Below are 25,025 nucleotides of genomic sequence, written 5' to 3'. Positions count from 1 at the left end.
TCCAACACGTAACCATAAGTTTAAATTATCTTATTGGCTGACTTAAACTACGTTTTGATGACGTTGCTGACGGGGAAGGCGAAAAATACTCAATTCCTTTATACCTCTGTCGCTCGCTATAACCCGCCTCTTCTTTCATACCCCCCCCCCCCCGTCCCGTGGAAGGTGGCCCGAGACTATGACGCGCGCCCACATTACTCTGTTCTCCATTCCTACTTCTAAAATTAAATCTATCCCTGGTAGGATGCAGGAATGTCTTAATAAGTCTACCTTATTCATGATTCGTGTGCCAATGACGAAAATTGCTTATTTTAAAACTGGGGAGAGGCGAAATAGCCTGCGGCCTCCTTTTACGTCCCCCCTTGTATTTTGAAAGGGGACTGGGACTATGGCGTGCGAATACTTAGGCACTTATACCTTCTCCCTAGTAAACTAGATATCGCTTCTTGTCAAAATTTAAACACGATGCTATAGTTTTAAATGTCTCAGTTGAAAAGAAGGTAATTTGTTATACGTCAACTAATGGACTTTTATGTTTTCCGCCTGTCCATTAATTTCGACAAATTATTTTTTATTTTCTTTTTTTAAAGTATTAAAGGATAAGTTTGTCGTTACCGGTTGAAAGAACTGACTTTTTAATTAATTGAAATGGGATTAAAAAAAGGTCTCCAATCCAAATCATTCAGTTTAAAAAACTTCAGAATTTTTTAAATAATTAATTACGGAATATTTTTCTATTTTAAAACTTGATGGGCTTTTCTTGAATATATACACTAAATATGGGCACGAGAAATAAGCTATTTGTAAAGAAAATATATTTCTAAAAAAAAAAAAAGCCGAGAGTAGAATCTAAAATTAGGCCAAATTAATTTTTCGCCTACTAGGGCTATTAATAGATCCTATTAAATTAAAAAAATCAGAAGGAGGGGGGGGGGTAAAATAGAGTCTGGTGTTTGACCACCTTGTTTTCTTGAGACAGAAAATTTATTCTACAGGGCCGGTAGGCCCTTGTAGATATGACTTGATACTCTTTTGTAACGTTAAAGCAAAATTCACATGCTTTTACCAATTTTCCTATGGAGATTAACATGGGGTTTTTCGTGATATTTAACCACCTCTAACTGAAAAACTAGAGCGAAGTTACTTTTCGGAATACTCTTAATTTAACAATTAAGTATTCAGGGTGTGCGATCGGCTAGTCTAATCAGAAACAATTAAGTCGAAGTATGTTAATTTTAGTTAATTACAGAAGTTCTTGTTTCGACCATCGTGATTGGACATAATAATAATGCTAGAGCTCTTCGAAAACTCAAAATAACCAAGTATCTATGGTGTAGTGGTTGTCACGTCCGCTTTACACTCGGAAGGTCCCAGGTTCGAGCCCTGGTAGATACATGACTTGACTATCGTTATTGGACACAATAATAAGCTAGATCTCTTCGAAAACTTAGAATAACCAAGTATTCATTGTGTAGTGGTTATCACGTCCGCTTTATATGCGGAAGGTCCCGGGTTCGAGCCCTGGTAGATACATGTTTTGACCATCGTGATTGGACATAATAATAAGCTAGATCTCTTAGGAATCTCAGTATTACCAGGTATGTGTAGTGTAGTGGTTATCTCGTCCGCCTAACACGCGGAAGGTGCAACGTTCGGGCCCTGCTAGATGCATGTTTTGACCATCGTAATTGGACATAATAATAAGCGGTAAAGAAAACATAATTACTCAAAATTTAATTACATTAAGACTGAAGCGACAGATATTATATAAAAACGTCTTGGTTTGGACCAAGACCGAAAAAACAAACGATATGTGTGAGGTTTATCAATTGACTGAAGTATCAGATATTGAAATTTTTTCTAGTTATTTTTATACACTCAATCCTTAATCAATATTTAATTCAATCAACTGATTTTACTGTTAATCGACCTAGTCCCTCTAAATTAATTGAAAAAATTACATATCTACGCTTTTTCAAGAACAATTACATTTTCCGAAAAGATTTTATCATGAAATTAATTATTTTGAAGGGATTTCGTGTCGATGCTCACTAACTTGTGAGCATCTTGACCGACATAGTTTTAATTGTTGCTGGCTTGACAAATTTTCAAGTTTACACCAAAAGAAGTTTAAATCTGTTTTAAGTTGTTGATAAGACTGTCGTTTAGAGTGAATGTCGTCTACTTAAGACAAAGCAACAAAGTTTATCCTGTGTGGTAAAGGGTAAAGATCACATAAACAGAAATACTTCTCAGACTTGTTATATTCATTTCCCGCGGAAATAATATGGTTAAACACATCATTCATTACTAGTTATGCCAAGATGGTCACATTTAACTCCGACACCCCCTCCCTTCCTCTATTTTCAAAATATATGGCATTTTATAATCACCAGTGGTTTCAGTGTATGGGTCATCTGAGCCGTCGCAACACACTCAGCCAATATTACCATAGACTGAGTTATGACCAAGAAATTCTTAAGTACGGAAAAGGAAGTTCCAGTGCAACTTTACCATCAAAGAGGCGACAATAGAAATGTAGCATTTCGATATACGAAATTAAATGTATAAATTCGCGCAACACCCTTGTTTGGCATCCACGATCAAATATTTACATTTTCCATTCGAGTTATGCCAAAGTTCGCTTGCTTTTTTTAGACATCCAGTAGAACATTTCAAATATTCAATACTGTATCCTCAACATGATAAATTAATTTCACGATAAAATGTTTTCGGAAAATGTAATTGTTCTTGAAAAAGCGTAGATATGTAATTTTTTCAATTAATTTAGAGGGACTAGGTCGATTAATAGTAAAATCAGTTGATTGAATTAAATATTGATTAAGGATTGAGTGTATAAAAATAACTAGAAAAAATTTCAATATCTGATACTTCAGTCAATTGATAAACCTCACACATATCGTTTGTTTTTTCGGTCTTGGTCCAAACCAAGACGTTTTTATATAATGGGTATATGGATCATAACAAAGACGTTAGATGTTACTTCAAACAATACTGACCAAATTTTCTGGACTGGTAACGTTGAAGCCCTATATAAGGTCTTTGTTGTCAACATAGCAATTAATGTTCCGTCTTAACCCTATAAATGAAGCAGACGATAACCCCTCCCCCCCTTCTCTTTTGAAAAGAGTCTATTGCCTCAATAATACACCGAAGTAATTTCATATTCATGATTGTCTACAGAATTTACGTCTATACTTTGAAATGAGACGGAATATTAATTTCTGAAACAATTATACATTTAAGTAATTATTCTAATTAATATTAATACTTATAATTAAAACGCTTTAGAGCTATGCAATTTAATGCTGTGCATATATAAATTCGCACTAGTTCTGAGATTACAATATGGTGGCCAATTGAAAACGGCATTTATATCACTTCTAGAATGGGTGTTTCCAAGCGTTAATTATTTGGAACCAATTAGAGCTAAGCCTTTGGCCTTACAGTATATATACAGGGTGTTTCTGATAGGTCTGTTATAGATTAAGGGGGATATGTTCTTTGGGAAATCAATTTTGAGTCGAAAATATAACTTCTATCTCCATTTTGTCACAAGGGACACTGTTTTCGAGTTATGATTTGATTTCAGTGTTTTAGGGATGACCCCTTAATTAAATCAGAAATCATTGTCTTTTAGTTTCTTGATTAAATTTAAGGGGTCATCCGTAAAATACTCTGGATGCAATCTTAAGTCGAAAACAGTGTCCCTTGTGGCAAAATGTCATAGATAGAAGTTACATTTTCGACTGAAAATCGTCTTCCAAAGAACATCCCTCATCATTTATGCCAGGCTTATCAGAAACACCCTGTATATATAAGTTTCAAAGGAGTAATTCAAAAGGTTCGACTAATATACTTTCGATATAACTACATTGGCTCTTAAAATAGAATTAACCCTAAGCATGCAGGGGTACGTGAAACGTATTTAGCGGCCCCTTTTCCATTTGGTCTTTGGTTGGTTTTGGATGGGCATTAATTAAGGTCCCCTTTTGCTTGGACTATAATCGTAGTAGCTTATCCCGTCAACCCCCTGGACTTCATGGACTTCCCTCGGGAGGAAACTCGTGTATTCTTTGTTCTTGTTCAGGGAGTAAATTTCATTAGAAAGAAAACACAGCCAAGAATTGCGGAACTGCAGCCACGTTTGCAATTAGTACATACTACGAGTAAATTATTTATAAAACTAATGTCTCGTTTCGATCACATAAAGTGCGGACAAAGCTGCAGAAATAGATCAGAAAAAAAAGGTTAGCATTCATCTATTTTAAAAATATTATAGGCTTAATGGCTTATGGTAGGATAAGGGATAGATTTAATTTTAGAAGTAGGAATGGATAACGGTTAGTATTTACGTCAGTCCGACTCGTAGCCCAGTATATAGCCCCTCCCTCCAACACGTAACGAAAAGTTTAAATTATCTTATTGGCTCACTTACACAACTACGTTTTGAGGACGTTGCTGACGGGGGACGGCGAAAAATACGTAATTCCTTTTTACCTCTGTCGCTCGCTATGACCCGCCTCTTCTTTCGTACCCCCCTCCCCCGTCCCGTGGAAGGGGGTTCGAGACTGACGCGCGCCCGATGCCTTCTTTACAGTCCCTTTCTTTGGCAGACGAGTTGGTAATAAGGTGGATTGGTAGTACGTTTAATCGTTGCTAATCCGCTACAACATCTTACAACAATTTTCGTTTATTGCTTTTGAAACCCGCCATAGAATATTCCGTTTGCATTTAACCAAAATGTTTATTTCATAGTCTTGTGTCGTGAAATGGTCAGGTTGAAAGCTTCTCCATTAAACGCTCGCTTGAGTTTTGTCGAGTATCCGGTTTTCAAAGAGATTTACGTCCCTTTTGAACGAAACTCACCAAATTCAAAGAGAAATGTTTAAAAGGCGTGAAACGACTCGAGCACGAAGCGAAAAGGTCTGCATTCAGGTTGGAGGAGGCATCTTTAAACAAAGATGGCGTTGCAATCTCGATATCAATGCCGATAATAAGCTCCTATGGGAGACTCATTCTTATACACTATAGGGTTATGGTATTATCATTTTATTCCATTAGGAGGACAAAAAAATCTTTTTTTAACCTCTTGATAAAAAAATGTTTTTTTGGTCCGCAGATATAGTTGTGAAAACAAAAATGAAACTCTGCCACTAACTCAAAATCCGCTTTCATATTTTAGCATGAATTTTACTAATGTATTTTTCTACATATTTTACGTATTGCATACTGAGAGTGAAAATAAAATACGTATTTATATAAATATACTGCTAAGATACTACGCTATTCTATTTTCTAAGTAAATGTCTAAAAAATAAAGAAAATATTCCGGGGTTTTTGTAAAACCACTTTTTATATTAAATAAAGAGTTCACCTCAAGCAAATTGAATTTTAAATGCGAACAAACCATGATGTTGAATATAAATAGTTAAGGACTAGTTCGTATTTTCTGCACATAGTTTCATTTCAAAGTTTCAAATAATGAAATAATATCGTCTGCTTCACAAATAGGCCTAGATCTAATCCGAACATCGTCTGCTTCACAAATAGGCCTAGGCCTAATCTAAACATCGTCTGCTTCACAAATAGGCCTAGGTCTAATCTAAACATCGTCTGCTTCACAAATAGGCCTAGGTCTAATCTAAACGTCGTCTGCTTCACAAATAGGCCTAATCTTTATTGGTTATAACTACTTTAATATTGTAGATAGGCATATAGTTCTAATTTGAAGTATTTATTGTTTTATATTATTTTTCGAACAGAGAGAATAAATTTTGATTTAGTATGGTCCTCGATCCTTTAATAAATGTAAGAGGCCATCCTAAATCAATCATTTTTAGGTCAAGTATGTCTAGCGCAAAAAAAAAACCGAAGCCAAAACTCGACGAAAGGGGGACATTTTTACGAACCATTAAACTGATCCTTTAAATATTTATAGACTTAATTGACCGAAATGAGACGGCGATATTTAAATTTTTCTGCCTGAATAGAAACCTTTTCCAGGCACTCGAAACCCATCTCCTTCCCTAACCCATCATAACCTCAATCTTAAAATAGAAAACGAAAGAGAACATCTCAAGTTTACAAAGGCTTAACGAAAGAAAAACTTAATCAGCAATTTCGTCATTAAACTATGAACAATAAAGACGCTAGCTTTAAAATATAGTACCCTGCGCCTTTATAGGGTTGAAAAGAATCCCCTTTTAGCTCTAAAATGCCTGGTTAGATATTATCGGCTCTGATGGAAACGGATGGAAATCGGACTATGGTCTCGCGCAGGTTTCAATGAGATTGAGAAAGAGAAGAAGAAAAAAGAAAGTAACACGTCCTCAGTTTTGATTGTTGTGGAGAGAAAATAGACCTTTTAATAAGTATGAGAAAAAAAACGCTGGTCTTCAGGTCTGGTATAGATATATAATATTAGCCATATAGCTTCTTCAATTGGTCATCCCAATAATAGCCTGAAACAAGTGCAGCAAGCCTTCATGTAAACCCTTAAGGCCCATTCCCACCAAACTAAAATCTTACATTTAAGTTGCGGTGAATTTGCTTTGCTCGCTTAATTAATAATTAGACACTTGTCAACGACTACTTAAAAGATTCACGTGTTTATTTTGAACATTAGCAGTTTTGTACGTCTGGCAGTGTCGAGATGGCGCCACCTAGTTAGTTCCTTTTCTTTGGCCATAGCTCACTCGACCATGCCTTATTGATACAAGTGAGCTATGTTTTAATAAACGATATATGAAAAGTTTAGAATTCGTGGTCAGGGCCGAATATAAGAAAAATTTGTTATAGGACAATTTGTGTCTAGTGATACCCCCTTTGACTGGAAAATTTATAGGACATTGCTCACTGGAGTCCGCAAAAATTGTGTCGCGTCTCCATATTCAAGCTATCAAAACTTCGGAAAAATTTACTGGTCAACTGTCCAGTGACCACCTTAGTTTTTAAAAAATTTATGGGACATTTTAAAATTGTATTGAACAATGTCCAGTGTCCTGTGCTTATTTCCAGACCTGTTCGTGGTGCGGTATTTGTCCTTTTTGAATTTGACTATTTTAGAATTCAAAATCTGGTTCAAAAAATTCGTTTAAATTCGTCCGCTCTCACGTCTGAATAGGGAGTTAAACGTATACCAACGCAAACTTAAGATTAAACTGTAGTCTGAACGGGCCTTTAGAAATATGATTAAATAGTTATTAACTGTATTATCATATCAGAAATATAGGAGCCGTTCTAGTGGGGTGGCGGGAGTTCTGTATATATTGAGAGATAAGGTAAAGTCTACACTCTGTAATCAAGTTCTTGACCTTGCAGTCAGTCGCTTTTCAAACCGTCTAACGGTAAGATACGTTCTAATACTATTAAAAATTGTACGCTTGCAAATATACCACCCACCTAGATGTACAAAGACTATTTGACGCTTTACTTGTACATTAAACCTGCAAACTAAATAACACCTGCTTCAATGCAAAAGCTATAAGGCTTGTTTATATATTTTATTCCTGGCTCAGTATGAATTCAGATGTCAAGTATATAAGTGTGTTTAGTTAATCCATAGCTTCCATTGCAATCAGGGCAAAACCGGAAGTAAAATAGCCTAAAGGAGTCGAGTGTTATTATCGTCTTTTTGGTATTATATCCCTTGGGCATTCCCTGTCGCGTGTAGAAGTCTCTTAGGTAAAGATTGTAAGTTAATTTACAAGTAGCGTTTGCTAGTCTCGGAAACTATATAATCTTCTCTGAAAGTTCCCAAATTTTGGACTCAAGGTCGCACCTTTATTGGCTAATTGCTTGTCAAGAAATCGACACTGTAATTTTATATATAGATATATACCGGTTTGTTGAATCAGGAGGCTCCCGGCCCTAAAAAATTATAAAGGTATATTGTAATACCTCAAACCTAGCTCAAAATAAAACCAAGAAGTGATATCTAGTTTATTAGGGAGAAGGTACAAGTTCGCCACATTTCTAACTTTATCTCCAGTCCAAAAGTAGGTCCGGAGTTAATCCCCGCTGCCTCTAAATTAAAACCAGCGAATGACGAAAATTACGTATTTTCCGACTGAGGAGAGGTGAAATAGCCCGGCCTCCTTTTACGTCCCCCCCTTGTATTTTGAAAGGGTGACTGGGACTATGGCGCGCGAATACTTAGGCATCTTATACCTTCTCCCTAATAAACTAGATATTACTTCTGGTTAAAACAAAAAGAAACTTTATATCCAATATATCGAAAATATCTTGTCAGTTTGAGGTGCTAATATACCTTTAGGTAATTTTATAAAAACCTGTACAACGAGAAATTATTTTTTTTTTTTTTTTGAATTCAGTTGAGGAATTTTATAGTTAGTTTTTAAAAGTCGACCCTTGAGCATATTCGAAAATGATTCTTCGTCTCGCTTTGATTTTGCAATTGTTTGTACTTGTGTTTTCTAAACCTAGTGCCGGATTAAATTCAACAATTGCCGGTGATAATTTACAAGTACCGAAAATAATGGAGGAACATGAAATTGTCCCGGATGTTATTGATGTAGCGCCGAAAGAAATAATTCAGGTATTTAATAACTATTAATTTTTTTTGCCTAAATTATTAAACTAAATATCAATAATTTTTTTTCTGCTTGTAAAGGTAACTTATGAAAATGGCGTGGTTAACTTGGGCAACGAATTGACACCAACGATCGTCAAGGACCAACCTAATGTCAGTTACCCCGTGGAGGAAGGCGCTTACTATACTCTTTGCATGACTGGTTAGTAGAAACTTAATTAATTAACTAATATTATAATGAGGAATACATACAGCTACTTGGAATCATTGCTTAGACATTTTCTCAACGTATAGCTGGTTGTATTCCTGTCATTACAATAAATCTGAAATGGCTTAAGAATATCGTATTGTGTTCTAGATCCTGACGCGCCCAGTCGCGAGAAACCTTTAAAAAGGGAAGTGAAACATTGGTTAGTAGTGAATATTCCCGGATCCGACGTTGAAAAGGGAGTGGTTCTTGCCGGATATAGAGGATCTGGCCCACCACAAGGAACAGGTAAATAATATACTTAATTTCCCCCAAATTAGTAGGGTAATTGTAACATGATTCTTCCCAACATCATTCTACATTTGGAGCATGCAACGTCACTAAACCGAATCACATACGCAATAAATAGTTCCCTCTATTAACGCTTAACTATTTTCCAAGGCGCGCCTGTGGATTTTAGAATTCACTCCGCGGTGCGATGCCCATCTGAAGATTAATGAGCAGGGGAGCAAACAAAAAGGGATCCTTCGCCTGGGAAGAATTATGTTACATAACTACTGTATTACGAGGATACAGAGTGTCATCCTTCTTCTATTATCCCCTTCTGATAACAATAATTATTTTAATAGGATTACACAGATACGTCTTTCTGGTTTACAAACAACCGGGTAAACTGACGATCGACGACGAACCGAGAATATCGAGTACATCCAGAGAGGGACGTCTCAATTTTAAAATCAGAGATTTTGCCAAGAAATACAATTTGGGGCAACCAGTTGCTGGCAATTTTTATCAAGCTCAATATGACGACTATGTTCCCATTCTTCAAGCCCAAACCATCAGTGGATAATAAGATTTAATTTTCCAAATTAAATTCAAAAATAAAAGTACCGAGGATGTACTAAACACGCCAAGAAAATAAATAAAAATAATAATAAAATTTAGCTAAGCATTCAATTGTCCATAATTATTTCATTAATATCAAATCTACTTCTCGGTTAAATAACTATTGATAATTTTTCAAATTAAACAACCCTATAAAAGGACCGAAAATGAACGAAAGACGTCAATGTCGTATTTGCTAACCTGGTTCTATTGTCTATAATTAATTTTTCCATTAATATCAAATTTTCTTATCGATTAATGAACTATTGATATTTTTTCGATCGACTATTGAAAACAAAAATTGAGGGGCGTTTTCCGGGAGATATAAGAGTTCGATAACTGACTGATAAGTGCTTCTCTGCATACAGGGTGTTCTAATTGAAGAGTCTAAGAGAGCTCTCATAACCTAATTAATCGGACAGGAATTTTGGAAAATAATTTTACAGCCACCGTTTTAGGATGACCCCTTAAATTTAATTAAGAAACTGAAACACAATACCAAGAAGCGATATCTAGTTTACTAGGGGAAGGTTTAAGATGCCTAAGTATTCGCGCGCCATAGTACCTGTCCCCCTTTCAAAATACAAGGGGGGGGGGACGTAAAAGGAGGCCGGGTTATTTCGCCTCTCCTCAGTCGGAAAATACATATTTTTCGTCATTCGCGTCACGCTGACGTGAGTTTTCAAGAACCAATGAGATGCTGGTTGTAATTTAGAGGCAGGGATTAACTCCGGACCTACGTTTGGACTGGAGATAAAGCTAGAAATGTGGTGAATTTATACCTTCTCTCTAGTAAACTAGATATCGCTTCTTGACAATACTATATTAACTAAGGGGTCATCCATAAAATACTCCATCCAATCTTAACTTGAAAACAATGCCCCTTGTTACAAAATGTTATAGAAATTACTTTTTCGACTCGAAATCGTTCAAGGAACACCGCACCATAATCTCTAATCGACCTACAGAACAGAAAAACCCTGTATATAAAAAAATGAAATTCAATACTTGATCATTTTATCACTTCTAAATAAGCAAATTTGTTCCCCATGCTTGAAGCTTCGTTCGTATATTAACAGTTGCACGCGAAGCAAGTGTAGATGAACAAATGTTCCGTGTGTAGTCGTATCACGTAGAAGCAATCCCGAGTCACTCGTATACGCTTTACAACGACAGAAAGTCAACACTAGCCTATACTGTACGTATAATTATAATTATAGATATATAATATAGATTAAATTAAAAGATTTTTCCATCACAGATTATATTTCACAATGAACCAACAGGGAATCGTGCCTGAATTAACTGATGCTGAACCAAAAGAAGTCATTCAGGTATGTAATGGTATAAATTCAAGTAATTTGCATAAATTAAGCGAGTAAATAAATATGTACAGGTAACTTATGAGAACGGTGTCGTTGACTTTGGCAACGAATTGACACCTACGGTTGTCAAAGATCAACCAAAGGTGAGCTTCCCTGCGGAAGAAGATGCTTACTATACCCTCTACATGACTGGTAAATTAGTAATTAGAAATAACAATTTTATTAGGCCTAATTAACCAAGGCTTACAAAAAATGATTTTTAAGATCCCGATGCACCAACACGTGAAAATCCGACTATAGGTGAAGTGAAACATTGGTTAGTAGTTAATATTCCCGGGTCTAACGTTGAAAATGGAGAGGTTATTACTGAATATATTGGGTCTGGCCCACCATTAGGATCAGGTAAACTAACCTTAATTAAATCTGATCAATTTAAAGGGCTGTGAAGTACGAACCGGCGAATGGGTAAAAAATATTTGAATAAACGTCAGAGACACGTGTCCAAGGAGAGGCGTGGTTCAAATATACTATAAGCTAGTTTTATTTCGAAAACTAGCACTCCATGGGATTGGCACTGCAATGTACATGCTAAAAACAAGGACTAGGTGTCCAGTTCCACTCCATACGGGAGTCTTCGGATCTTGTAGTCACGTGGTGCCTGAGACGAATTTCAAATAATTCTTACCAACTCGCCGATGCCTTCTTTACAGTACCTTTAAAGATAATATTGAGCCTAATTATTTCAAAAGGATTGCACAGATACATCTTCTTGGTTTATAAACAACCGGGAAAATTGGCATTCGACGAAGAGCCAAAGACGCGGAAGGACGCATAAACTTTAAAATCAAGGATTTTGCCAAGAAATACAATCTGGGAAACGCAGTGGCGGGAAATTATTATCAAGCTCAATATGACGATTATGTTCCCATACTTCACGCTAGGCTTGGTATGACAAAATAGGGAACTAAGGCCCTCAACGGCTATAAATTTGTCTCGCAATCTTTCTGTGTGCTAGAACAGGGATAGATTTAATTTTAGAAGTAGGAATGGAGAACGGTTATTATTCAGTCCAACTCATGGCCCAGTAAAGAGCCCTTCCCTTCAACACGTAACGAAATGTTTAAATTATCTTATTGGCTCACTTAAACTACGTTTTGATGACGTTGCTGACGGGGACGGCGAAAAATACAGAGGTAATTCCTTTTTACCTCCGTCGCTATGACCCGCCTCTTCTATCATATCCCCCCCTCTCCGTCCCGTGGAAGGGGGTCCGGGACTATGACGCGCGCCCAGATTACTCTGTTCTCCATTCCCACTTCTAAAATTAAATCTATCCCTGACTAGAATGATTTTGTTCTCAAAAAATTCTGACTTGAAAAAATATAAAAATATGATTTTCCATGAGATAAATAAACCACGAAACCCAAAATGATTTGTACGTTGCTTTAAAACAAAGTCTATCGTAAGTCGGGAAATGAAAAGGCGAGGAAGGTGTGGGGGCGGGGCGTAGGAAGGGGGGGGGGTGCGGCCTGCCTCTGACAAGGCTTATTTCAAAGTCCAGTCTCGCTCGCGCCTTTCTTTCTTTTCGCGCCCAAATAGAAGATTTCCCGCTCGCTTTTCTCCCTTTTTGATCCTCCATCCTTGGGTGCCGTAACTAAGTTGGAAAAAATTCTCAAGACGTGACGTTGCTAGGCAAAATAACATACTCCAGTAAGATTTTAGCCCTCCCTCTTACTCCAATAGAGTCCCCGGAGAAGAGAAACTAAAGAAGTAGAAAAAAATTGCATCTCCAAACGTTTGCCGAGTAACTTTTTTATTCTAACTTAAACGCGTATAGCTGTATAAGAAGATGAGTTTCCAAGAGATGAGAGAGAAAGAGAGAAAAAAATGAAGTTCTATAATTAATATGATAAAATTCTTATAAGCAAACAAACCCAAATCTATAATATTAGTCGAGGGGTTAATCAGTCTCAGAGGTTTTCACTGTCAAATGTCAAGCGTATGTATGGCTTTAAAAGATAACGCGAAATTTCTTTAGTATAGTGATTGGTCCCTCGAAAATGTTTCAACCTCAAAAGCTGTTGAAAATTACAAAGTTTTTCTAAGAATTTGGATTCGCAATATTTTGCATAAAAATGAATTTAACAAGATTGAATTGAAGAACAGATATAGACTATTCTATTAATTACTAAAGGAAGAGAAACCCTGGCATAAGGGTGGAAGGCCGCCCTTATAGGTTATTTTCCTGACGCCAGACGGAGGAAAAAAGGCGGAGCCCGAGTTAATTCACTACACGAGAGAGGGTAGGCGACTCTCACTGCCTCTAGTGGTGCTTCTTGGCGCCAGGGAAATAACCCAAGAAGGTTACCTTCCCAGGTCACTGTGGTGTTTGCTTCTCTTCTTGAATTAATGGTATTGTCTATATATACACTCAGGAAAATTACAAAATTTTGGATTTTAGAAATTCATAATGTGAAGTAAAATACTGCAATGCTGTTTCTTTAGAGTGATATTTGAACGTTCCGATATACGTAAATATTTTAATCCTCAAACCGTTCCATTGCTTTCTTTTTCTTTGAGAGACTGAGAGCGAGAGAGATGTTGAAAGCTATTGTATTAGCTAAAACTCTTTGACCAATCAGAGGCTACCTGTTGTTGTATTTAAGTATCTCTTTGAAATTTAATATTTACAAGTTATTTCGTTTCTTTGTGAGAGAAAAAGAGAGAGAGTTTCATGTTGATGTTGATAGCTATTGTATTAGATAAAACTCCTTGACCAATCAAAGGCTAACTACCTGATGTTGTCTTTAAGTATCTCTTACAAATTTAATATTTACAAGTTATTTAGTTTTCTTTGTGAGAGAAAGAGAGAGTTTCATGTTGATGTTTAAAATTAAGTATTAGATTGAACCCCTTGACAAATCAAAGGCTAACTACCTGTTGTTGCCTTTAAGTACCTCTTTGAAATATAATATTTACAAGTTATCAAGGAAACGCAACGCAAGTCGTGGCGGCGATAGTAGTTCAGGCATTCTAGCTCTAAAAAGGGGTGAACCCGGAACAAATTAGAACGGTTAGGAAAATTTCCATACTTATAGAATCGGATGCGCTCTTTAACGTGGTGAGGTCTCCCAATCTCGCAACCGTGGGGAAAATCCGCCATCTTGGAAAATGGCCGCCAAAATGACTAAAACTCTACTTAACTTTGTATGTAATGAGTCTGAAAAAATATTATAGTGTAGATTAGAACACTGCGCACGATTTATGTTCTATGCATTTTTAGCGGTTATCAAACCGGAAGCTGGCAACCATGCATTAAAACAGGGTAAATCGAAAAGTTTCGTGAAATACAAAGGTTACGCGGAAAATATTTGAAGATTTTGTTAAATTTCCAGGTATAAACAGATGCGAGCGTTCTTCTACGAACTGTTGTCTATCATACCTTTAAAGAAGACAACATTGACCGCCATTTTGGAAAATGGCGGCCATAATTCTAAAAGCTACCTAGCATAACCGGATCAACTTTAAAATAATGTATATTATAGTGTAAAACGCCGTGTTATATGGGGAAGCCTTCATATGAGCAGTTCCCATATGAGCGGATTTCATAATAGCGGTCCTCATAACAACAGTTCTCTAAATAGCGGTTCCCGAAATGGCGGTTTACCCAGTACAGCAATTACCGATACAGCGGTTCTCGTAAACGCGGCGTACCGTTACAGCAGTTCTCTAAAGAGCGGAAAAACTGATGTGCGAAAAACTATAGTTGTTTGTTATGGTGTAAGCTGGCCCATGCAGATGGGTTAAATGAACTCAAAAAGAATTTGGTCAGATATTGATAATTTGGTTAGTTTAAAGTTGATTATTTCAACTAAATAGTATTAGGTCAGGTCAGGTTAGGTTAGGTTAGGTTAGGTTTGGTTAGGTTAGGTTAGGTTTGGTTAGGTTAGGTTTGGTTAGGTTTGGTTTGGTTAGATTTAGTTTAGGAATATTTTGGAATTGGTGTGACAATGTTACGCCTGTTCCAAAAAATTACTGTTTACAATTATCTACTTCCGAAATAAAATAATCTTTCTCGAATTATAATATGCCTTTTCCAAAAATTACTGTTTACAATTATCTACTTTCGAAATAAAATAACCTTTCCCGAATGATTTTTCTATCCTAGTATGAGAATTGTAAACTGATACAGCCTAAAGAACAGTACAATATTTAAGTGTACTTCAAAAACACCATCCGTTAGTATGTCACATTCCTGATAAAATGATTTCGGAAAAAGTAGTATTTGAAACCATAGAATATAACTGTATTGTTAAGACATGCTCGAAACTCAAGACAAACACTGCTATTTCTCAAAATAGCAGCCGCTATTTTAAAACAGCGGCCGCTATTTCTAAAACAGCGGCCGCTATTTCTAAAACAGCAGTTTTGAAAAACTCCGCTGTTTTTTTGGAACCGCGGTTGCTATTTCGAGAACTGCTCTACAGGGAACTGCTCATATGGGGTACACCCGTTTTCGGCACGCCTCGTGCAAACGAATGGGTGTAAGGTGTTCAAGACGCTCATGGAGTCTATCTTTTCTCCTCAAACTTGCATTGATGACAGTTTGAAGACCCTTTGTAACTAACACGGTTTTTTATTTCCGAAATCCGCACTACATATCAAACAAACGACTTCCATCTCGTATTAGGCGCAGTGACTTTTAAAAATCCACAACATTCAACTGAGTCTTATCCTCATTTTTTGAAAACTTTTATGACCTTTTTATGACATAGACCTTCGAGCTGGTCATTTTACACGAGGCGGAAAGTAAACAAAACCGACCTTTGAACGATTCGTCATTATACGCTAAAATCCCCGCATACTACATGTATGAACGCTCTGCTTTAAACTAGTACGAGGGGCATGTCACTCTCGTGATTATGTTTGCACGCTCGCTTGATTAATCAGATTACAAAAGTTATCCCAGCCTTTCACTGTGTGAACAGCCCTCGGTTTAAAACTATTTACAACCAAACTAAATAAAATATATAATTTAAAATAGTATCAATCTATATAAGATTGTAATTATTTCTATAATTATAGACAAAATGGTGTACTTTAAGGTTAATCCATGACAATAACTAATATTGTAAGTAACGTTTCTACATTTAGAGCTTATCTGGTTATGCTAAGTAGCGTTTTATAATTTTGATCACCATTTTCCAAAATGGCGGTAATATTTTGTCTTCTTTAAAAGTATTATAGATAACAATTCGCCCCCTGCTATTAAATTAGCAAAATTTTAACCAAATCTCTAATTACTTTCCGCAGAAACTTTGTGTTTCCCGAAATATATCGATTTACCCTGCTTTAATGCATGGTTTCCTGCTTCCGGTTTCATTAACGCCAAAAATGCATAGAACATAAACCGTGCGCAGTGTTCTAAGCTACACTATAATATTTTTTCAGACTCAATCCGTTAATTACATACAAAGTTAAGTAGAGTTTTAGTAATTTTGGCGGCCATTTTCCAAGATGGCGGATTTTCCCCACGGTTGCGAGATTGGGAGACCTCACCACGTTAAAGAGCGCATCCGATTCTATAAGTATGGAAATTTTCGTAACCGTTCTAATTTGTTCCGGGTCAAACCTTATAATGCCTGTACTATAGTATGAGATCCTTTTACGATAGAGATGTCAAAGAAAGTCGGTATATATTCGAGGGTTTCGGTATATGGCGGTTTTATAAAGCGTTAACTCGATTTGACGTCAATTTCTCATAAAATTCGAAGCGCTATTCCTTAAAAAAAGTAAGTATTCTGCATCACAAAGAGTCTAAAGAAAGAGGAGAAAAACTTGGTTCTTTGGATGCGTGTAGCCGTCTGGCTAAAGCAAAGAAAAACGCTTACTCTCGCGCAGCTCCTTTAAAAAAAAGATTGTGTATAGCCATATTTCATAGAACGCGGTCCGGTCCATAACGCTTATCGAATAACAACCCTCGGAGGTTGAGTGAGGTTGCCAGGAAAGGAGAGTTATGTAAAAAAGAAGAAGAAAAAATGAAAAAAGGAGGTTTTCTATTTATTTTTCATTTTTTGCAATCTCATTGAAAAGGAAAACCGGCAGAGCGTGGGATAACAAAACGCCTTAAAGAGGATTCTTGGTTTTTTAGGATTATATTCCTCACCCCCCCCCCCCCCATTTCTATCATCCGCGAGTTCACAAACCAGATCCGAATGCATTTTTGAGGTAGAAAGTGAATAAACAGAGTGGTTTAGAATACTTTAGATAATAGATATTTCAGTAATATACTAACTTATTCCAAAACCGCAATGAATTCATGCTCTTAACTAGTTTTTTACTTATATAGGGACCTTGATCTATTTAGTTAGTGAGCGGACAAGTGTTGCCAGTCAGTTGCAAGAGCAATTCAACCGCTATCTACCTACAACAGCCTGAGAAGCTTGTAGTTTTCTGTTTGATTCAGCATTCTGAGCATTGAATATAGCGTCGATGCTGTTAACTAGTTTTAAATGTAAATCTAAAAAAAGTGCTTGTAAATCTAAAATAAAGTGCTTGTAAATCTAAAAAAAAAGTGCTTGTAAATCTAAAAAAAAGTGCTTGTAAATCTAAATAAAAGTGCTTGTAAATCTAAAAAAAGTGCTTGTAAATCTAAAAAAAAGTGCTTGTAAATCTTTGAAAACTCAGAAGAACTTAATTAAAATATAACATAATATAATATATAAAAAATCCTAAGCGAGCTCCACAATTTCGGTGTCTATTCAAATGTGATCTCGATAAAAAAAGCTAAATTTTGATAAATTTGATGCTAAACTATACGAAAACTTCGACTAAGTCAAAAATATAGGATATTATAGGACCTTTCATGAAATTATAGGATAATTAAGGACAGGTTCAAAAATATAGGAATTTATAGGAATTATAGGACCGGTGGGCTCCCTGTTTTGTACTTATAGGGACGTTGATCTATTTAGTTAGTGTGCGGACAAGTGTTGACAGTCAATTGCAAGTGCAATTAAACCGCTATCTACAAGACTACAACAGAGTGAATTAAGCTAGTAGTTTTCTGTTTCATTCAGTCAGTGATAATTCTGTTACAAACCTGCAGGAGATACTCTAATAACATATTACTGGCAACACTGTGAAGCGAGGTTAAAGTTAAGAAATGGGGTTGTGGAAATTTTTCTGGCCCCTTTTAATGTGCGCACAGTATTCAGACAAGTGTTGCCAGTCAGTTGTGAGCGCAATTCAGCCGCTATCTACCTACAACAGACTGTATAGCTTGTAGAATTCAGTTTTCGATTCAGTGATCATTTATTCAGTTCCGAATCTGTAGAAGTTGCTCTAATAACAAATTTCTGGCAACACTGTGAAGTACGGTTAAACTTAAGAAACGGGGTTGTGCCCTTTTGATGTGCACACAGTATGCAGGCAAGTGTTGCCAGTCTGTTTTGAGTTAAATTCAACCGCTATCTACAACCGAGCATGAAAAGCTTACAGTTTTCAGTTTCCGATTCAGTTTTATTCAGTTCCAAATTTCACAAAATAATGGCAGCCCTGAGAAGCGCGGTTAAACTTAAGAAACAAACTTGGGGAGAAAATTTCCCTACCCCCTTTAGTGCACATTATCTATGCTCTATTAGAAAGCTTTTAAAGAAATTATTGGCTTTTCTCATTTAGCTCAACCACTCTGTATAAATATTCTTCAAAACTAGAACGGTGATTTCTTTTTTATATCCTCGATATTTATGTATCTAGGAAAACATCCCGCACACGCTACAATAGATCGCGTTTCAATATTAATGCAGTAATAACAAAAAAGCGCATGGATTTTACAGAAATATTCCAACACAATTTAAATAAATAAAGACTTAAGCTAAAGAGAGCGTAAAAAATAAGGTATATAGCTTTGGAATTTAATCCGTATACCACTTAGTTATTCCGCATGATCATAACGCGAGACAGCTTCTTAAAGGGGAAGAAACGAAAAGCTGCTCAAACATAAGTCGAATTACTATTGTAATTAATTTAACGAGAGTTTAAAATTTAAAAGCGAGGATATATATATGAACCTAGCTCACATGCAACTTTTATAATTATATGCCTCAACATAAACTTCATTAAGACAGTGTAATTTTTCTTAATTGCGTACAATTTAAATGATGACACGAAAAAAGAATCTTAATTATTCTATCTTTTCTCTTAAGAAGCGCCTATAGCTCGTTTAGTAACGCAACCCCATTAAATTAACGAGTTTAATTTAATTAACGTTAGAATGTAACCATTCAAGCCACGGTATATAAAAAGATGAAAAAGTAATGTACATTTTAAAAATGGATACAACTTCCTTAAAATATAAAATAAGTAAATTTACATAAACTGAAACTCATATAGCGTGCTTTAAAAGCTGAATAGAAATATTTGACTCGACTCTTTTTCGATGAGTTGAATAACGAAAGAGTTTGCGATGGAAACTTATTAAAACTATAAAATACGTAATTTGACATAAACTGGAACTCAGACTATGACATTTTTGCGACGACAAACATTTGATTCAACTTGAGTTGAGTAAAGTTGAATGAGTCGATTAACCAAAAGAGCATTCAGACTAGATAAGTATTTGACTAAACTAGATTAATCAAATCAAGTTCACTGAACTAGTTGACTAGGATGAACAAAATAAACAAAAGAGTTTTCAGATGAAATCAATATTTGACTGAACTATATTAATCAACTCCAGTTGAATGAACTAGTTGACTTAAATTAGCTGAATACCCGAAAGAGTTTTCAGATAAAATCAATATTGACATTAATAATAATCAACTCCAGTTGAGTGAACTAGTTGACTTGAAGGAGTCGACTAATGAAAATGAAAAGAGTTTGTGAGAATAAAAAGATTTATTAAATGACACATTTTTTTTATAAACCTAGTTCGAGTGAAAAAGTCGTCTGGTATGGAAGATATTTCAGACGAAATGACAAAAAAAAAACATCTTAAGTTGATAGATCAAGAAGCAAAATTTACAGGAATTCGCTAAGCCTAGTTTGCAGTAACAAAAAAAATATAAGAAACTAAAGAGAAAGCTGCAGACGGCGAAAAAAAATTATCTCCGCAAACAGAAAACGTTTTAAAGTAACGTAAAATAAGTTAAGTATGTTTCACCCTAAGTGTGCAACAAGTACTAGACTACGTTCCCACGTAATTCTCTGTAAGAAAATAAGCTTTCTTTTAACAGTAATTTAGAAAGGAAATGAACTGGACGAGACGGTGGCGATCCCGGAATTTTCCCAGGACAAAAAATGACCCATGAGGACAAATGAAGTTTAAAAAAGTTTGGGGAGAAAATTCCTTAAAATGGTGTGCAGCGGGTGAAACATTTTTACAGGGGTCCTATAGGAATAACATTGGATTGAGTTCCCCTGGTAGCATACTTTCCCTAATAGCAATAGAGTGTTTACGCATGCGTCGTACTAAGGGTATCAGATTTAAGACAGACGTCTAAATTTAAATCTATAAATAGAAGCAAGATTTTCACCCAAAACAAATTTATTACAATTTCCCAGATATCGTCTTAAATTTTAAGTTACTTAATTGTCAGTTTACACGATCCGATCCAACGTGTCCCGATGGAATGGAATTGGTCTGTTTGAGGGTTTTCATGGTCCCAATCTCTACGACATTGCCTCTTTTTCCCGGGGAAGCCCCGTTAGATATCGAACAAGGAGATCTTTTCATAAAAATGTCATTTATTCTGAGGCTGGTCTTATCCGTTGCAAAGGGTGTTAGGGAAGGAGGGAGTTCAAACTTCAAGGGGTAAATTGATATGGGGGATTACCACGGCGCCAAAAAGAGACTTAAGAGAGATCACTAGAGGGGTCTGACATTCCCTAAAAAACATTGCATGGCACGGCGATATAGTGATTTACACTTTGATTTGAGGATTTTTGTCTCTAAGATTTCGGATTTCAACTCAAAAACTTCAGCTTTCAACTCGAATATTTCGGATTAAACCTCAAAGATTCCAGATTTCAGCTCAAATATTTCGGATATCAACTCAAATATTTCGGATATCAGCTCAAATATTTCATATTTCAGCTCAACTATTTCGGATTTCAACTCAAATATTTCGGATTTCAGCTCAAAGATTTCAATTTCAACTAAAATATTTCGGATTTCAACTCAACTATTTCGGTTTTCAACTCAAATATTTTGGATTTCAGCTCAACTATTTCGGATTTCAACTCAACTATTTCGGATTTCAACTCAACTATTTCGGATTTCAGCTCAAATATTTCGGATTTCAGCTCAAATATTTCGGATTTCAAACATTTCGGTTTCCAATTCAAATATTTCAGATTTAACGTCAAAGACTTCGGATTTGATAACAAAGACATCGCGAAAAGTATAGGGAAATTTAGGGTGTATAGTGTGTGACCCCTCGTACACGGGCAATGGCACGGCCTGCAGTGTGGCACGCGGCTTCCGACTGGGATCGGCCCTCGGAAATAAAATTTGAAAAAGAAAATAAAATCGAGAAGAGATTTCTCCAGCAGGCTGCAGTCGAGAATGAAATCAATTCGTCGCGGGGAAATTGGAGATAGATCCTTTTTGGCACTCGAAAGGCTACTTTTGACTCTCTCTCCGTCTCTGTTTTTTCTTTTACTTTCTTTTCCGGTTTTGTAATAAGTCTAGTTTGCTCACAAACCTTAATTAAATGGTGATTAAAGGCGTTGAAATACCCAATCAATTGGATACGCCATTGGGGGTTTCTTTTTAAATTTGTAATTTAATAGTATACCATTAATTTCAACTAGCCCATTTATAATCTGGCAATTTTATCCACCCAGAACCATACAAAATTGAAACGATTGGGCTTCAATTTAGTTCTTTTTTTTTCTTTCCTCCCAAATAAAAGAACGTTAAATTGGTTAAAATCAGGAATACATACAGCTACTAGGAATCATGGTGTATCCATCCATTTGCTAAACGAATCTAGTCGTATCTTATGGGAAGAGATACACTAATCATCATGAATGACGCGTGTAATTTTTATCAAATCTCGTGCCATATTTCATTCGATATGGAGCGTGAAATGGGAATTTTGTTAACAAAAAGGCATGGCGTTACGTGATTGGTAGGAGGTGCAAATCTAATCTGGAACTAATTTGAGTTTTTAAAAATCATTCGGAGACATTTCATGGATGTTACCCTATGCAGATTAAATTGATTAAGAAATCACTTGATTTTTCGTTATACCCTCCCTTTAACGAAATAAATAAATAAATAAACTAATAATAATAAACAAATAAATAAATAAATAAAACATAAACTAATAATAAATAAATAAATAAATAATAAATAAATAAATAAAACATAAACTTATAATAAATAAACAAATAAATAAATAATAAATAAAAATAAACAAATAAATAAATAAAAAATAATAAATAACGAAATAAATAAATAAATAAAGCATAATTAATATTAGTTTCTCTTCTTTTTATATAATACTTCTTCATTATTAAATACGACAGTTAACTACGTGTTAGGCGTTTTTTATTTTTTCAAGAAAACTTGGAAAAAATCCGTTAGGTTGTACTAATTATCCAATAAAATTTTATACCCTAACAATACCCAAATTAACACAGATACTTCTAAAGAGTAGGTAAACCAAGAAAACTGCAGCTCACATCTTCTTTAGTAACCAAAACATATTCATTACACCCTCTTTGAAAAGAAAACAAAAACACTAGAAATTCAAGACACCCTCTTATACTTTATAAGAGCAAAAATAATATAAGCAATTAATAAATTAGCAAAATTTTACGTAACTAATATTACTTAGAAGAAAAAAAAGACCTAGAGCTGAATAGAGGCAGCCATTGTTTGAGTATATAATTTACGCGTCTTGTCCTGTAATTGAGAGTAAGTTATAAGTGGCAGACCACACATCCCCCTTAATTCACTCACTCACTCACAGCTAGCTCCCTTGAAAAGTTACAAAATAGAAAATAAAGAAAAGGATGTCAAGCTCAGCGTCATTAACTAGTTTACTACCCGGGCCACTTTTCCAAAACGAAGAACAGAGAGAGAGAGAGAAGAAAAAAAAATAATCAATAGCTAAAAGAATAGCGCGGCCCCTTCTTTTAAAAGAGTAAGCGGCCATGCGAAAGAATTAACTAAGCGCCTTCGCAAAAGAGCTATACCGGAGAACCGAGAAAGTGCATTTTATTTAAGGCAAATAGGAATGTATCAGAAAGTGAGACGGTAAATTAGGCAAAGCTCGCAAATATTTGGGCAAAAAGAAATTATATTTACCAGATTTGTAATACGAAATCTGTCGGCTTGTAACGCACCCATTGTCTTTAAGCTTACTACACATTAGCGCGTTTTGAAGCACGTGGCGTGGGGTACGGCTTTTCGCGCGTGAATAACGTCGCCAGATGTCGCTATGGTCGTAACGAGAGCTTGGCGACGCCATTCAGGCGGGAAACCGCATAGTAGTAGTGTTTTTAAGCAATGCCGACTCAATTTATAAAGGCCCATGCATGGTGCCTCGGGAGTAGGGGGCCGGACCTTTTATCGGCCGCCTCTCCCAGGAGCTAGGTGGCGCTTTCTGTTGTATAAATATTTGAATGAATTTAAAGTTCGCGCCAAAGATATTTTGGCGCCAAAATGCATGATACCTAAAATATCCGTTTTTACTAGCATAATTTTTAAAATTAAGAGGAAATACGACTATATGATGATAAGAAAAAAATTTTTACCCTAGAAATTAACATATCATTACAAAAATTATAATATCTTATTAATGACCAGAATTAACATTTTGTAACAAAGCGGTATTATCGCAATGAAAAATATCACACTCTTCCCCATTAGTCTACATTCATTTAAACTTTATAAATCCCGTCCCTAATTATATTTCATAATATAGGAAACTTAAACATAAACTAGTTAAATTTATTAATTTACATTATTTACTAGCCTTGCGAAAATTATTTCCTCCACATCAAAAACAGTCGAGAACTCCGTTTCCGAAGAGTCCCTTAACAGTCGTATACTCAAAGAGGAGGGAAATATTTCCCTCCTCTTTGGTATACTCCCCCCCCCTCAACCGCATAGCCGTAGTTTCCCTCACTCTTATTGGCTCTTACACGGCGCGAAAACATTTTGAATCCTCTGTATCGAAGAGCGCCAAGTCGCTGTGCGGCACTTTTTGGCGAATTCGAAAAAACGAAAATAAATTAAAAAACCGAGGCATGCATGGGCCTTTATAAATTGAGTCGGCATTGTTTTAAGCGTATATGCGCTAGAAAATCGCACCAAAGCTCATAGCGACATCTGGCGACGTTATTCACGCTGGAAAACGCATACCATACGCAAAAGATCCAAAAGGGACTCATGTGAAGTAAGCTTAAAAGCTATAATATACCTTCTTTCGTCGAAGAATTAAAAAGATAAAGTAATATTAAAGTAGACCGCTGATTTGTCGACCAGAGAAGCTAAGTAGAAACTGAGAGAGCCAGTGTAGTAAACATCGACTTTCATCCACAAACCCAAGTGCCTCACTACCTGTATTTCCTATTTGCCTTTAAAAATAGCTATGAAAGAAATAGCGTTCAATGATTGTTAATTTGAGTGTTTCACTTTGGCTTTCTTAATTGTCGGGTTCAATTTTTTTCAATTCTAATTTGCGTATTGTGAAAGCACCTTTAAAGAGGGAGACACACCCGCGTACGAGCCTATACAATTCATCAGAAGTTGTTGAAAACACGCGCGCGCTGTATTAACATCCGCCCACACTTCCGAAGTTACTCTAGACTCCACTAGATCGACGATGAAATTATTAAAAATTTATCCCAAACTTCGCCAGTTCTTAATTACCGCCAGCATATCCTAATTTATTTTTTTTTCAGAGGGGACGAGCACTTGCACAAATTATAATTCAATGCATATGAGCTGCAAGGGTTTCGATAAACAACAAATAATTATTTTCATAGGAAAGAAAAAAAGAAAAAAAGGGTTAAG

General features: G+C 35.8%; 1 protein-coding gene, 1 long non-coding RNA gene, 1 other non-coding gene and 1 pseudogene across 7 annotated transcripts in view; 3 read left to right on the top strand and 1 right to left on the bottom strand.

The window, feature by feature from the left end:
• LOC149717450 (uncharacterized) overlaps positions 1 to 25,025 on the bottom strand; it is a 208,973-nt gene that overhangs the window by 40,276 nt on the left and 143,672 nt on the right. The window lies entirely within an intron of this gene.
• On the top strand, positions 1,461 to 1,533 carry TRNAI-UAU (transfer RNA isoleucine (anticodon UAU)). The gene has a single exon. It is a non-coding gene; the product is annotated as a tRNA-Ile (tRNA).
• Positions 6,868 to 9,657, top strand: LOC149717455 (protein D3-like). Of its 2 annotated transcripts, XM_089834545.1 has the most exons (5): positions 6,868 to 7,370; positions 8,470 to 8,581; positions 8,657 to 8,777; positions 8,934 to 9,071; positions 9,413 to 9,657. In XM_089834545.1, exons 2-5 carry the CDS (start codon positions 8,522 to 8,524, stop codon positions 9,631 to 9,633), a joined length of 540 nt encoding a protein of 179 aa, XP_089690671.1. In that variant the 5' UTR covers positions 6,868 to 7,370; positions 8,470 to 8,521; the 3' UTR covers positions 9,634 to 9,657. The 2 variants fall into 2 exon arrangements, with proteins under 2 accessions (XP_089690671.1, XP_089690670.1); XM_089834544.1 differs by lacking the exon at positions 6,868 to 7,370 and having other exon boundaries at positions 7,504 to 8,581.
• On the top strand, positions 10,758 to 12,422 carry LOC149717454 (protein D3-like; annotated as a pseudogene). Its single transcript, XR_016365592.1, has 5 exons — positions 10,758 to 10,866; positions 10,930 to 11,002; positions 11,065 to 11,185; positions 11,258 to 11,395; positions 11,743 to 12,422. The product of XR_016365592.1 is annotated as a protein D3-like (transcript).

Source organism: Phalangium opilio, unplaced genomic scaffold (genome assembly GCF_054372755.1).
Source record: "Phalangium opilio isolate 3A_F unplaced genomic scaffold, DU_Popi_V2 ptg000003l_1, whole genome shotgun sequence".
In the NCBI taxonomy this organism is placed as follows: Eukaryota; Metazoa; Arthropoda; class Arachnida; order Opiliones; family Phalangiidae; genus Phalangium; species Phalangium opilio.
Note: the sequence above shows the minus strand (reverse complement) of the source record. Positions and strands in the feature narration are given on the sequence as shown.